This window comes from Oreochromis niloticus, linkage group LG6, assembly GCF_001858045.2.
Source record: "Oreochromis niloticus isolate F11D_XX linkage group LG6, O_niloticus_UMD_NMBU, whole genome shotgun sequence".
Lineage (NCBI taxonomy): Eukaryota > Metazoa > Chordata > Actinopteri > Cichliformes > Cichlidae > Oreochromis > Oreochromis niloticus.
Genome location: NC_031971.2, coordinates 7,506,573 through 7,519,710, shown reverse-complemented (window position 1 = coordinate 7,519,710; position 13,138 = coordinate 7,506,573). Strand labels below are relative to the sequence as shown.

Sequence of the window (13,138 nt, the reverse complement as noted above, 5' to 3'; positions counted from 1 at the left end):
CAGAGCATCAGCAGCGCCTGAGGTTAGTTTAGGTCTTCCAGGTAAAGTTTGTCATTTTAATCATTATTAACCTCCAGTGATAACAAAGAAATTAGAAAAACAGGTAAACACAATTTCAACTGTGCACAGTGAGTCTAAAACATTTTAATTTTTCCCACTTGCCAGCAAAAGATCTCAGCACACACAACAGCCAAAATCATCTTAAGTGCTCATTTGTCACAGAAAATTCATTTCATTTCATGTAACAATTTCATTTGAACATTTTACACAGATTTAAAGTAGAAAAATACATTTTGTATTTCATACATTTTTCTAAAGCCAAAGTTTTGAGTGCATAACAGCTGGTGCTGACACCAGATGACATCTGAAAATGAAACCACTGCGCTGTGCAAAAAGAAGCTGAAAAACTGGCTCGAAAAAATACCGTCCCCATAAATCGTGCATGTTAAAATACCACAAATAAACAGGTTTACAGCCTTGAACAAGGAAAGTTTTTGTGCCTAGAGTTACTTTTCCCATGTATAACAACTGCTTTGCAGTGGAATTTTTATCTAGCGCATCATTTTAAATTTTTTAAGGCTTAACATTTGTCCTATCAGGAGCATCCACTCATTAATAACTGACAGCTATGCAACTAGCTGTCTCCAAGACTTCACATCAGCTAATTTGATTCGATGACCCTTCACCTGTATTTGTGGCAATAGTGCCTCTTGTAGCATTTTAATTGCAGTTACCTTACATATAAGATGCTTTGTGGTTCAATAAATCCAGGACATTTTTGCTGAGGGAAAATTTAGTATTTCATCTGTATGTTACTTAACACTAGATAACCAGTATCCGTGTCTATGCAGCTCAGCTATAGACTCAGTGGACCAGCCTTGCTAACTAAGCTTGCTACATTAGCGTCTAATTTCTGAGTTTCACCCTCTTCTCTTCTGACTATAAAAGACGAACACAGCAATGGCCAAACATTAAATCATGGCTTTGGAATGGGAGTCCAAAAACAGATGATGTCTAGATCCCTCTTTTACAGTCTGTGTTGATCACTGGAAGGCGAGCCGTTGTGGAACACAGCTAAGTCCGATTCACCGTTATTCCTTCTGCTTCCAGAATTGCTCCATCAAAATGAATCGGTCCATTTTTCTGCAGGTAAAGGTAAAATACTACATCCACCTGGATACCAGCTTTGTCTCAGGTGTTTGGATGTTGTCGTCTTTAGGGGGTACTCATGGACACCAGCTGGTGAGGGGATACAGGATGCAGTGGACAGTCTTAAACCTGCAGAACGCAGAAGTCGTGATTAATAACTCAGAGGTGTAATTCTGAAAGTGATTAACAGCTATTGTTAATGATGGTGGGAAAAAGTCTTTTTCTCCAAAGGACTGGGTGATACGAATTGGAATAAATAAATAAATATTACACTAACATAAAGTTCCTTATTGAAAGTCAAAACTGTATTCTGCCTAAGATGTATATAAAAGCTTTTAAGAAAAATCAGCCTCATGAAAGTCAGCCCCACTTGACAGAGTTAAATCTACAGTGCTGCTCATTAATGTTATAAAAGTGAAAACTGGGCACTTATAGTATGCACGGTGCGCTGGGTCATCTGTTGATTTGCATGTGTAAACACTTATCTGTGGCTTTGTACTTTCCTCCAACAGCAACTGCAGAATGTCAACTAGAGGGCATCTGATGAATATCTCATGCAATTATCCATTAATAATTTCATGTTTTCCTATTATTTATACATTTTTAGTTCCAGAAAAGAGATTATGTTCTGGCCCCTTTGTGCTAGAGTCGCACAAGGGAAAACAGGGTTTGGAGACCACAGCTGGACAGCAGGACCAAAATTATTGTGACTGTTTGCAATCCCCCTGCAATCTTGTTGTCTTTAAAATGGTTGCTCCGAAGCAGGGACCAAGTCTGCCGAACAATTCTGGTGTGTCAGGACAGCGATAAAACAGAAATAAGAGTCAGTTTGCTATCAGTCTGCAACTGAATATGGTCAAGTTGGAAATTACTTGCAATCTGTTTGTGATAATACAAATCAGCAAGACCTGCAGATCTGCTGCCCTGTACATACAAAGAAGTTCATATTAAACAGAAAATTGCATTAGCTGCTTATATTCAGAGTGCAGCCTGAACCTCAAAGATTTGAAACAAAAGAAATTCCAACACAGAGAGAAGTGAGTTAACTGCAAAATGACTTAGGAGATCAGCAACCCTGCTTTTATATCGGAATATAAGCTAAATAAATAACCAATAAACAAAATAAAGCCAGATGGTAACCAGCAGAATTGAGGCCCCATTGCAAAGAGCCACGTTGCAGACTGCATTTATCTATTAGATGGCAATTCATTGCACACCTGTCTGAGAGTGAGTGCACTCGATCAGAGTTTGACCACGATCGTTTGAAGACAGGTAACCTGTGCAATCACCATGCACTTTAAAATAGGGGTGGCTAAGAGGTTGTGGGCTTTTTGGGCAACAAGAAGTTGGAACACCCTCAACTTCTCATGGACCGGTTGGTCAGTGCAACTAATTGCTGATGGTTGCCAAATGCAAAAACACACAAATTTGTCATAGTTCCAAGGAAAGATGTCCATAATATATTGACATTATATATATATATATATATATATATATATATATAATATATAAATTACCTAACATACAAGTTCAAACTTGTGTGAATGAGCCAATAGTTTGTCTGTTAACAGTTGGCAGGAAAAACACCATTTTTAGATTATATACAGTTCAAGCCTTTGTACAGACAGATGGACCTGTGACCTACTCCTCTCAGGCCGAAGGGAGGGCGAACACAACTGTGCACTAAACCAGAGGATGGGAGCAAATGGAAATGCCACTGTGAAGCATTTGTGGTGATATGTTCTTACAGCTGAGGATGAAGGAAACCGGAAAAGACAAACACATCTGTTGTTCCATTATGTTACATCAAATTGCTTTTATCTGGGAGTGAAGATAGAACAAGATCAACTGGAGCCAGAGGGTTGTCATGCCTTAACGTAAGATCATGAGAGATAAAACTGAAAACTCAGAAAAGTGAGAGCTGGATATTTCGACAGCAAATGCCTTTAGGTAAACAAGAGCTCTATCACTGAAGACGCACAATAAATGCATAAGCCTAAAATTATTATAATTATAAAACATAGTATTTTTTATTTATTTATCTTATTTTATTAATTGTTTGGGGGGTTTTGCTGTGGAGAAAGTCATTTTCTATTCTCAGTAACTCTCTCAGTCAGAAAAGAAACAGGATATGGTCCCTCATGCACAATAGATATTGATATTTCTTTGTATATTTAATTGTGAGTATTTTGTAGACAGACATTATGTCTCCCCTTGACATTTCGGTATGATAAAGTAAATAATATACTGAAGGCTAAAATGACGTGTCATTTGTTATGTGCATTTGATGTCCTAAATCCTGGAGCTTTTCATGATTCTTTGACCCTCTACTTGATATCTCCATCAGGCCAAAATGAGGCCTATTACTGCTTTGATACACTTCAGTCAGATTTTAAGGCAACTGCAGCACAGAGTCGAGTCTTCCATGATAACAGTGCTCCTGTGCTTTTAGATTAGAGTCACTTTTACTTATAAATCTGCTCTTTCTGTAACAAAACATTGCTGGACCACAGGGTTTGTAGTTGTCCCTGGGAACCATAATTCAAAACACGTGTCCTTGACCTGTGATTCTTTTGTGACCTTCGTGTCGAACCTCCATCTGCTTCTGTTTAACCTGTTCCCATGTGTCTGAATAAGCGACGCATCCAGTGACTCAGGACATAGAACGGGTCATTTACTAAGCAGAAGGCTGACACGTTGATCCCTGGTTGCCTCCTTGGGCAAGATACTGAACCTTAAGCCCCCCCCCATTTTTAAATCTTCAAATGGAGGTGTCATGAGATGCAAGACTACTAGAACCCTGATATCTTAGATACCTTAGATCAGGGGTGTCAAACACAAGACCAGGGGGGACAGAATCAGCCCAGCAAAGACTCTAATCCAGCCCACTGGACAGCTTTGGAAAATGTGAAGGCGGGCATACATTTTCTTTCATTTACTGCAGCTGCATTTCTTTATCGTGTAGGAAACACTGAGACATACTGCTGAAATTGCACTTCTTCTTGTATTAAGATATCTCAGGGATTAAATGTGCAGTTAAACTTCTTTACACTGACAGAAAGATCATAGTGGGCTGTCTCTGATGTCAAATGAGTTTGACATCCCTGCCTTAGATCAACGGGGTGTGGACTTTTAGTGAGTCCCAGAGCAAAAAGAATGCAAGGGGAGAAGCTGCTAGTCATTATGCAGCACTACACTGCATAATCATACAGCATTCATCTGTTGAATGGTCTTAGTAACGCTCATGTTTTATGCTGTTTTCACACATCAGTAGGGTCATATTGTGGGGTGTAGTAACTTTTGCAGACTCTGAGGGGAGCGCTGTTTGTAAAACACCTACTTGGCATTCATAGGACAGTCGAGCAACAAAACAGAGGTTAAAATGAAATGCTCTGCTCAAGGAGTGAGGCATTGTGCTGCAAAACAAACCTTAACATTACTGTGACACAACCCTGCTAAACTGGCCACACATATATTCTTAATTGCTTTGCGTAATTAAAAATTACTTCTACTAAATATGGAAAAAAAAAATGCGACCAAAAAATGGAAGAAGAGAACTCAGGTACTTTGAAAAAGTAACAAAATGCTTAGAGACACTGTCTTCACGCTGAGAAAAAAGCACAAGCACACAAAGATACAGAGCTTTTCTTAAATGTTCCACTCTACCTCCAGTGCCTGGACCTGGATTTTTATGCTCATTTTTTGGTCATAATCTGTATCGCAGTTGCACTTTTAGACTATGTGAGTATTATAACCTGTCGTGTAGTGGTTTTGGCATCCAATAAGCCTTTAAAACCAAGCCCCGTGTAGCATTAAAATCCTACTGTAATTAGAGTTTGATCCATTAGTTATTAAAAGCGACATATGTTTTTTTAATGTTATGTCATTTTTGTGCAAAAAGGAGCCAGTGGAACACTAAACACACTGATGTCAGCAAGGACACGTTTCTCAGTACCCCTCATTTACAAATGAATGTTGTGAGAAACAAACCTGGAGGGATCGTCCTCCTTCGAGAAGCTCCCTTTTACCTCGATGCTGTTCATCTTATTCTCGAATATCCCATAGCTCAGTGTCACCTGCAGAGGAGAAAACACATGAGAGTAGGAAGAAGTGCATTTGCTTGGACACCTGTGTATAAAACCGCCTGCTACTACCTGCTGTGGTATGCTTCTCTGGCTGATGAGCAGCAGGTTTTCCAGGTGTGAGTGGAATAAAGGACAGTGGACCATGGAGATTCCCAGTCGCTTCTCCACAATAAAGCCCACGGTGCAGTCATCAGGAAGACGGATCTTAGCTGAGGTTCTCACGAACTGGGAGCCACTGACATACACAGGGAAAAAGAGCCTTTCTCAATATATTCTCACATAACAGAGTGTACAATACATCCACATTTACTGTCCAACTTTTATCTGAAAACATGTGGTTGGGCACATTGACTGTTTACTGTGCATATTTTACTGCTGACCTTTTCCAAAGAACTATTTCTTTGATTGGTTCTCTAGCTCTACCTGTAGCCCTGGGCAGCTATTAGTTCCAGCTCTTTGAGAGAAGTATAAATACAAAGTTTCAGAGACAGACTGAGAAACCAAAAAGACAAAACAGTGATACAGCACCAATTTGTCAGTCAAAAGATTAACCAATTGCTACTAGATAATTTACAGAATGAATATCATGTTGTAATTGTTGTAATCAAATTAGCCACTGAGACCATAAACACAGCAATAAATAATTTTATTTAGCCATTTACCATTTTGGTGGAAAACCAGTCCTGTTGGTATTTGGAGCAGTAAAAAGTAAGAGGAGATTTATTAAGATCGCAAACTGATTTATTAACATTTGCAACGTGCAATTTACTCTAACTCTGCTGATGTAGCACTGAAAAAGTATCTCTTATGTTTTGTGTTTGATTTGACAGCATTTAAAACGTCTTGATGCATGCTCAATCATCCAGGTAAGTAAATCTCCAAAAGTTGATTCTGTTCAGGAACAATGGGCTGTGAGGTCAGTTCCTTAATCCCAGCCCATTGTTCCTTCAGTAGGCTGGTTTCAGTCACTATGCAAATGTACTGTTTATAAGATTGGAGAAACCTGCAGTCAGCTGAGACTGAAGAAGTCACTTGGATGAGTGACAAAATGTTTCTCCCACTGAAAACGCTGCGTCCAGATGAACAGAATCAACTTTTGGAGATTTGACAGCATTAAGCGAACCGATGAGGCAATGCAGAGATTTAAGAGCGCGTGTAGGAATGTCAGTCTACCCCATGGTGTACAAAGCAAAATGACACAAGAACAGAGCAAACGGAGCAATGAAGTTGGCTTTGGAGGTTATGCTGAAAATAATCAGGCCTTAGATGGACATCAGGCAAAGGAAGTGCATTTTAATTTATTTATTTTTTTCATTTTAATGTTTTGACGTGATTTGATGAAGGTGCTGATGGCTTTGATTCTGATCAATGCATTTCCATTAATAAACTTCAAAAACAATGTTTTCTCCAATAAATTTTCATTATACTCCAATGAAACATTTAGAACCATGGACAGTGCATACAGTTTTTATGAGCTTGTCTGAGCTGTGCTCTAAAACATAACCACAGCTGCATCACAATATGTGAGATATAGATTACAGATACACACATATAAGATTCCCACATGAGATCTGCAAATCCTTTTTTTTTTTTTTTACTAAACAAATCATAGTAAAATTGTGCTGGTACTGTTGACCTGTTGACACCACCAGTCTGAGAGTATAGAAATAAACCTTTGTCATTTCCAGTTGTTCTGTCTCTTGAAGGGATGTAATTTATCTTAATGCAAGAATGCTACAGATCACGACGTTTACAGTCTTACATCGGAGTCTGTCAGTTACTGAACATCATCTGTTAATGTGTGACCCTGCTCTAAATTGATTGTCTCTTGGCAGGTGAGGTCATTTTTCTATATTTGTCTATAAAGGGACGTGCAACCAGAGAAGTCGCCCCCTGCTGACCATTAAAAAGAGTGCACATTTAAGGCATTTTAGAATCGGCTTTGCTTTTTCAAACCAGAGGTTTACTTGTGTAAGCATTTATGATTTAATTAGTTTAACATTCTGGGCTTTTTCTATTAAAACTGATGAGATATGTTAAAACCAGTTTATATCATTGAGCATTAATGCAAGTTACCTACAACAATGTACAGAACAGGAGGTCGTCTAAAACTAGAAAATCTGCACACTTATTAAACAAGAAGCCATTTTTACAAACATATGTTTAAAACCAGTGAAAAAAATGCTATAATGAGTAAAAGCCCCAAACATGTTTGGTTTGAATTCATATTAGCATTAAATAGATGCAAATGTCTGTGTGCCTGTGTTTTTTTTCCTCACTGTCTTATCATGATCGTCCCTATAAAGCACACACGCACACACACAAATTGTAAATACCTGGCCCACGGAGCCATCTTCTCTGCCAGTCTTCGGCTCAGGCAGAAGCCTGCTCCACCTGTTGCAAACCAGAACCGCACCTCCCTCTGATAGACAACACACAGAAATTATTAAGAGATACAGTATAAAAACAATCACAAACTAATAAAGACTGCACTGGGTGTCGTATGAGAAAAAATGCGGTTCCAATGGAGATATACCACAGTTTCTAACCATAAAGGAAGCAAAAACTCCAGCTCGACTTTTGCTGCAACATGTTGTGACAGTACAGTAGACAGAACGGTCACTGAAGCGCTGCACTATTCCTGCTGTGGTAAAATGTGGTTATTAACCATTGTAAAGTACTATGTGAAATATTAGTGCTCTGCAGAGGGTGCAACTCTGGCTGTGAAATGTCACTCAAATGTTTCCAAGGAAAAACTCGTTTTAGCCGCTTCAGACTCACAGTAGATGCTGTTCCCTCAAAAAGCTGTTTAAAACACATTTTCTCTGCTTTGAATGAACTACTTAAAAATATACAGATGCATTTTCATTATAGTTATGCAAAGAAACAGAACGCTGTCTTTGACGCAGAGAGCTATTTACCGACTTAACCCTTTATATGGCAGTCGTTGTTATCGAGTGTTATTTGAGTGTTATTGTTATGTTGCAGAACTTTTTTTTTTTTTACTTGTGTGACTTTTTTCAATTTTTTTTTCATTTTCATGTTAAAAATCAAGATCAACACTCACTGCTTGGGGTACATATTTTTCTAAACAGTGTGTATACAAAGACTATAGGGAAAAAAACACATACAATTTTCATGTCCATTTAAGCTACCAAATATCATTCATGTCCCAATAAAGAGCTAAAGCCTTTAAAAGCTTTCGTTGTATTAACTCTCTTAAATTGTGTTTACTTTTGTTACACACATATAGCAACTCACACCAACAGACATACACACCTGGGAATACAGAACAAATCCTTAAAGCAGAAAAAACACAAAAAAATACAACACAAGCTCACATTGAATGTTATAAATATTTGCCACCATTTCACAGACACACAATATCTCAGCTATATCAGAGGAAATCAGAAGAGGAAAAGGGCCTCTATGACTGAACCAAAGTGTTCACAGTTTCTCTTTCAGGCGCGTATTCACTGCTCTGGTTTCCAGTCTGTTATGAATAGTACATCTTTATCTTCTAACTTTGAGCCATTTCTCAAGCAACTATTGTGTTTTTCCTTCTCCTGTTGCTTAAATTGCTCAGTTGATATTTTACCGGTGTAAATGTGCTGCCTTGTTTTCCTGTTTGTCACAGCAGGCAGGAAAAAAATTTAACTCATAGAGCGAGCTGTAATTGCACAACTAATTGGGAGCTTGCAAGATTTCTTTCCCTTTCTGTTCTTCATTCTTCTCTTTTTACCTCCTGTTCACTAATTTTCTTGTAAAATTTAACCTGTGAAAAATGTACTTGTCCTTTCTTCCTTTACTTTACTTTAATTTCCTCTTTTTCTCTTTTTTCTCTTTCTATTTTGTGAGTAGTAATTCATGTCATCCCTTTTCATTCTTTCACATACTTCTATATTTCCTTCCCATTTTCTTTAAAAAGGCAGATCCTTTCCTGTACATCTCTTCAAATAAACTTCTCTTCCTTTTTACCATTCCTGTTTTTTATCTCTTCCTTTTCCTTTTTACTTCCCATTCCTTCCCACTCCATTCCTTTCTTTTCCTCCTTCCTCCGATCATTATCCTTCCCATTTCACTATAGTGACAGGAAATCGGAAAAATACTAGGCAGCAAGATGTAAGAAAATGAGATGAGGAGACAGAGAAACATCGCTCTTTTTTTGTTTTCTCCAAAGGAAACAGAAAGAAGGAAGGAAGAAGGGAAGAGAGAGAAAAAGCAAAGCAAAGATTAATAAAGATCTATTCTTCCCTGCAAATGGCTGCAATCAGAGCAGAGAATGTGACACGAGGGAGACGGAGAGAGTCATTTCAAGAAATGAATGAGAGAGACTGTAAAGTGCAAGAGGGAAGCAGAGAGAGACAGAGCACGACACCCTATTCAGAGAGCATGCTGGAGTCAGGATGCTCTTTAACTCAATAGTAGCATTAATTCTGTAAACTCAATAACACACATGCATACCAATTTAGGCGCACGTGCGCCGCACGCACTCATGCACACACATGAGGACATGTGTATTCAGGAGAAGATGGTGCTGACCTCAGGGGGAGCCCCTGCAGCAGTGGAGAGTGAAAATGAAGAAAACTGAATGGATGGTATGGATTTTGAATGGCAGCGGTTCACCTGACTTGGGTGAAATTTGACATAAAACCGATAGGAGCGGCTTCAGCTTTGTGTTACTGTTTAATGGTGCCTGCAGAAGACCAGCAAAGCCAAGAGATCAAAAAGAAGACAAAGAAGAGAAGCATGATGGATAAACAGATGAAGGAAAGGAGGGAAAAAGGAAAATGACCATCAGAAAAGAGGTTTTTTCACAAGCTGGTTCACATTTTTTTTAGCTTTGGCCATTATTTGCCCATCAGTCGTATCAGTCATGATCACCTAAAGGATGTAACAGCCAACCCCCCCTTGTGTAAATTACATGTGATCTACAGACTCCAGCAGTTCTTGACAGGGACGGTGTCCTCTGACGTCAGCTGCTCTGTTCCATGAACAGTTTTTCCTTTGCTGTGTGAGCAGGAGGAAAAACACGGGCTGCTTTCATTCATCTCATTTTTAGCTTTCCCTCGTGAGATTGGAAATCTTCACTCTGTGGTGACCCATCCTCTTACCTTTACAGCAGCAATATTTTTTCATCTCATCTCTAGGATTTGTTACTCATTCTATAATCAACACCACTGACATGCATAATGTTGACAACTTACTTTATCTACCATAAAAATAAAATGTTGCCATGGTAATGATCATGGTAGGAGATATGTCATGATGACCTTTCCAGATGTCTTCTCTAAGTTCCCCTCACTGAGCACACAGGACAAACACTTATGTTTAATGTGCTGATTCATGACAGTGATCTGAAAGCTGACATTGAGTCTAATAACTGAACTGAATTAGTCATTAATTCAGTTGAAATTTGAGGACTGAATGTCGTACTTGACTCCTGTAGTGCTAACTACCTGCTATATCACTAATTGCTAATTGTGTGTTGGCTCATACGGAACAGTGGGACAGCTTTTGTGCAGCTCTACACACATGAAGAGGGAAGAGGAATACAGGAAGACACCAGCAAGAGAAACATATATGTGTATATATTCAGATTTTACACTCATGTTTTCACTAACCACGTCAGAATTAATGTGACATTGCTGTAGGGTCAAGTGAGTGAAGCGCCAGTTACAGCGGTCGTTTCGCGCACCGCTGTAACATCAACAGGCAGTCGCATCTATCGCCCGCCGTTAAGGCGCAGGAAGCCGCTGCAGCATTCTCTTGAACACTAGGTGTCGCCACACAGAAGACACAGTCGTACACTCGTCTCTTCTGTCCAGCTCCAAGGACGTGGCAAGCAAAAAAACACCATAAGGCTCCAGTAACACAGGCTTAGAGACTGGTCTGGCAATGACTGGTAGGGAAAAATGTCTATTCCCCAACTGGTTAGTAAGTGATTGCTGGTAGTTGCTGGCAGCCACAAGGTAAAATGGTTTCAGAGGTATGAGGTGCTGCAATGAAAACATCCATGCCATTGATTTGTTTGCTAGTAGATTGCCTGGAAGATGCCGGCTTGTCTGAAAGCTTCAGCGCTGTGCACTTTTACTCTGAATGCAAACATTCTCTATTTCTGGGTTCCACACACTCACTACTAGTTTGTGAGTGTTTGCAGATATGTAACTTCCAGCATGGTGGACAACTATCGGGGAATATGCACACGGCGTAAGATGCAAGACGTGAACACCAGCAGAAAAGCACTGAATCACAGCTGACCTTGTTCACATACAGCCATGAATGATTTAGTTTAGTTTCATTAGTGTTCATGAGTGGACAGATACCAGCTGAACAGCTAAAACCCTAATAAGTCATAACATTTGCCTGGTTCTTTACTCCCTTTTTTAACTTTCCTTTAGTTTTTGTGAGACTCTTTCGAATGAGTAAAGCCAGCTAATGGAAACAGTAGGATGGTAACATTAACTATACTAATGGTTTTAGCTTTTGTCTAAAATGATTTTTTAAGTACAACAAATAAATATGAAGAGAAAGCTGCTGGTAGGACTAGCAGGGGGCTCAGTTTGGGCTGTTACACACTAGAAGAAACCCTTTGTTACATCCAAATAGCAATAAGGCTGACCCAATTAAACATGTTAACATGTGATTTCTTGAAATTGGTCCTATAACTGTTTCCAGTAAGGTTCAAAACTGTGAAAATATTTCTAGTGGAGAAAGCATTAAAGAGTCGAGCACTCTGTGGGTATTAGTCGAAGCAATTAACCTTTCCAGAAAGAAGCTGTTCACTATCACCACAAAACAGAGCAAAAAAGGGACACCGTGAAACAAGGAGAGAAGGAATGAAAAAAGAATCCATGGAATGAGAGAGCACAAACCGGAGAAACAGTAGGGTTGATTTAATAACAACAAGCAAGCTAGTGGCATAACAGCAAATAAGAAAACAGTGAAAACAAAGGACGAGAGAAGGAAACCAAGATGGAGAAAGATAAAGAATCTCAGGAGGCTCACAGGAAAGATTAAATCTGCAGACGGTCATCCTGCTCTAATCAATGATCATTCCACATTAATAAAATTGAGTTTAGAGTTGCATTATGCTGTGCTACAAAGAGTATTTTTTGAGTGATTATCAGTTTCCGTCTTTAAAATGAGATGTACTGAACGTGGAACTGTAACCAAAACCTTCATGTTTTTGTCCCTTTTTGTGTATTTAAGAGATTTGTTTTTCTTCAGGGTGCAGTTATATGCTCCTCACTAGATCACGACTTCAGCATGTACTTTGCAAAGCTCAGCCAAGTCCTAGTGCTAAGGTTGACTCTGCCAAGAAACCTAAAATGCTCATGAGTGGTATCGTACCGTTGCGTTGCCCTCCAGCAGTTCATGAGCAGTGATGGGCTTGTCCAGGCTCGGCTTGCCCACGTAGATGTCACCTTCCTGGGGGAAGGCTGACAGCAGGGAGAGGAGAGCTTCTGGGTTGACATAGTTATCATCGTCCACATGACAAAACCACCTGAGGAGCGATCGGTGAAAGAAAAGGGAAAATATCCAGTTAAAATGTAACCGTGGTGCTGGGTTTATAATAATAGTTTTCTCAGCTTCGCTCCATTTCTCCTGTTGACATTTGCAATCAGGCGGAAAAAAAATCTGAAGACTAATTTTCTTCTTTGTTGGTTCCACTCTCGCAACAGAGAAATGAAAAAAGGCTTACCTAAGTAATGCATCGTGCATTTGTACTTGAAATAACGATACCTTACACTGACTGGAAGAGGAGAAATGGAAGGGGAATGAAATTTCTCAAACCATGTGGAAGAGTGTGATCAATGCTGTAACCCCAAGTTATCTAGTTACCCCATATGTATATATTTACTTGTGGTTGGATACCATAGCAAAAATATGAGATTTTTTTT

The 13,138-nt window shown here is 39.2% G+C and overlaps 1 protein-coding gene across 1 annotated transcript in view; it reads right to left on the bottom strand.

Annotated features, from left to right (window-relative positions):
* Positions 1 to 124: 124 nt before the first annotated feature.
* mfng (MFNG O-fucosylpeptide 3-beta-N-acetylglucosaminyltransferase) overlaps positions 125 to 13,138 on the bottom strand; it is a 29,494-nt gene continuing 16,480 nt past the window's right edge. The window contains exons 4-8 of the mRNA XM_003456567.5: positions 12,588 to 12,741; positions 7,571 to 7,656; positions 5,304 to 5,469; positions 5,140 to 5,225; positions 125 to 1,278 (exon numbers count right to left, since the gene is read on the bottom strand). Coding sequence (XP_003456615.1) covers positions 1,227 to 1,278; positions 5,140 to 5,225; positions 5,304 to 5,469; positions 7,571 to 7,656; positions 12,588 to 12,741 — 544 coding nt within the window. The 3' untranslated portion in view covers positions 125 to 1,226. The remainder of the gene's footprint in view (positions 1,279 to 5,139; positions 5,226 to 5,303; positions 5,470 to 7,570; positions 7,657 to 12,587; positions 12,742 to 13,138) is intronic.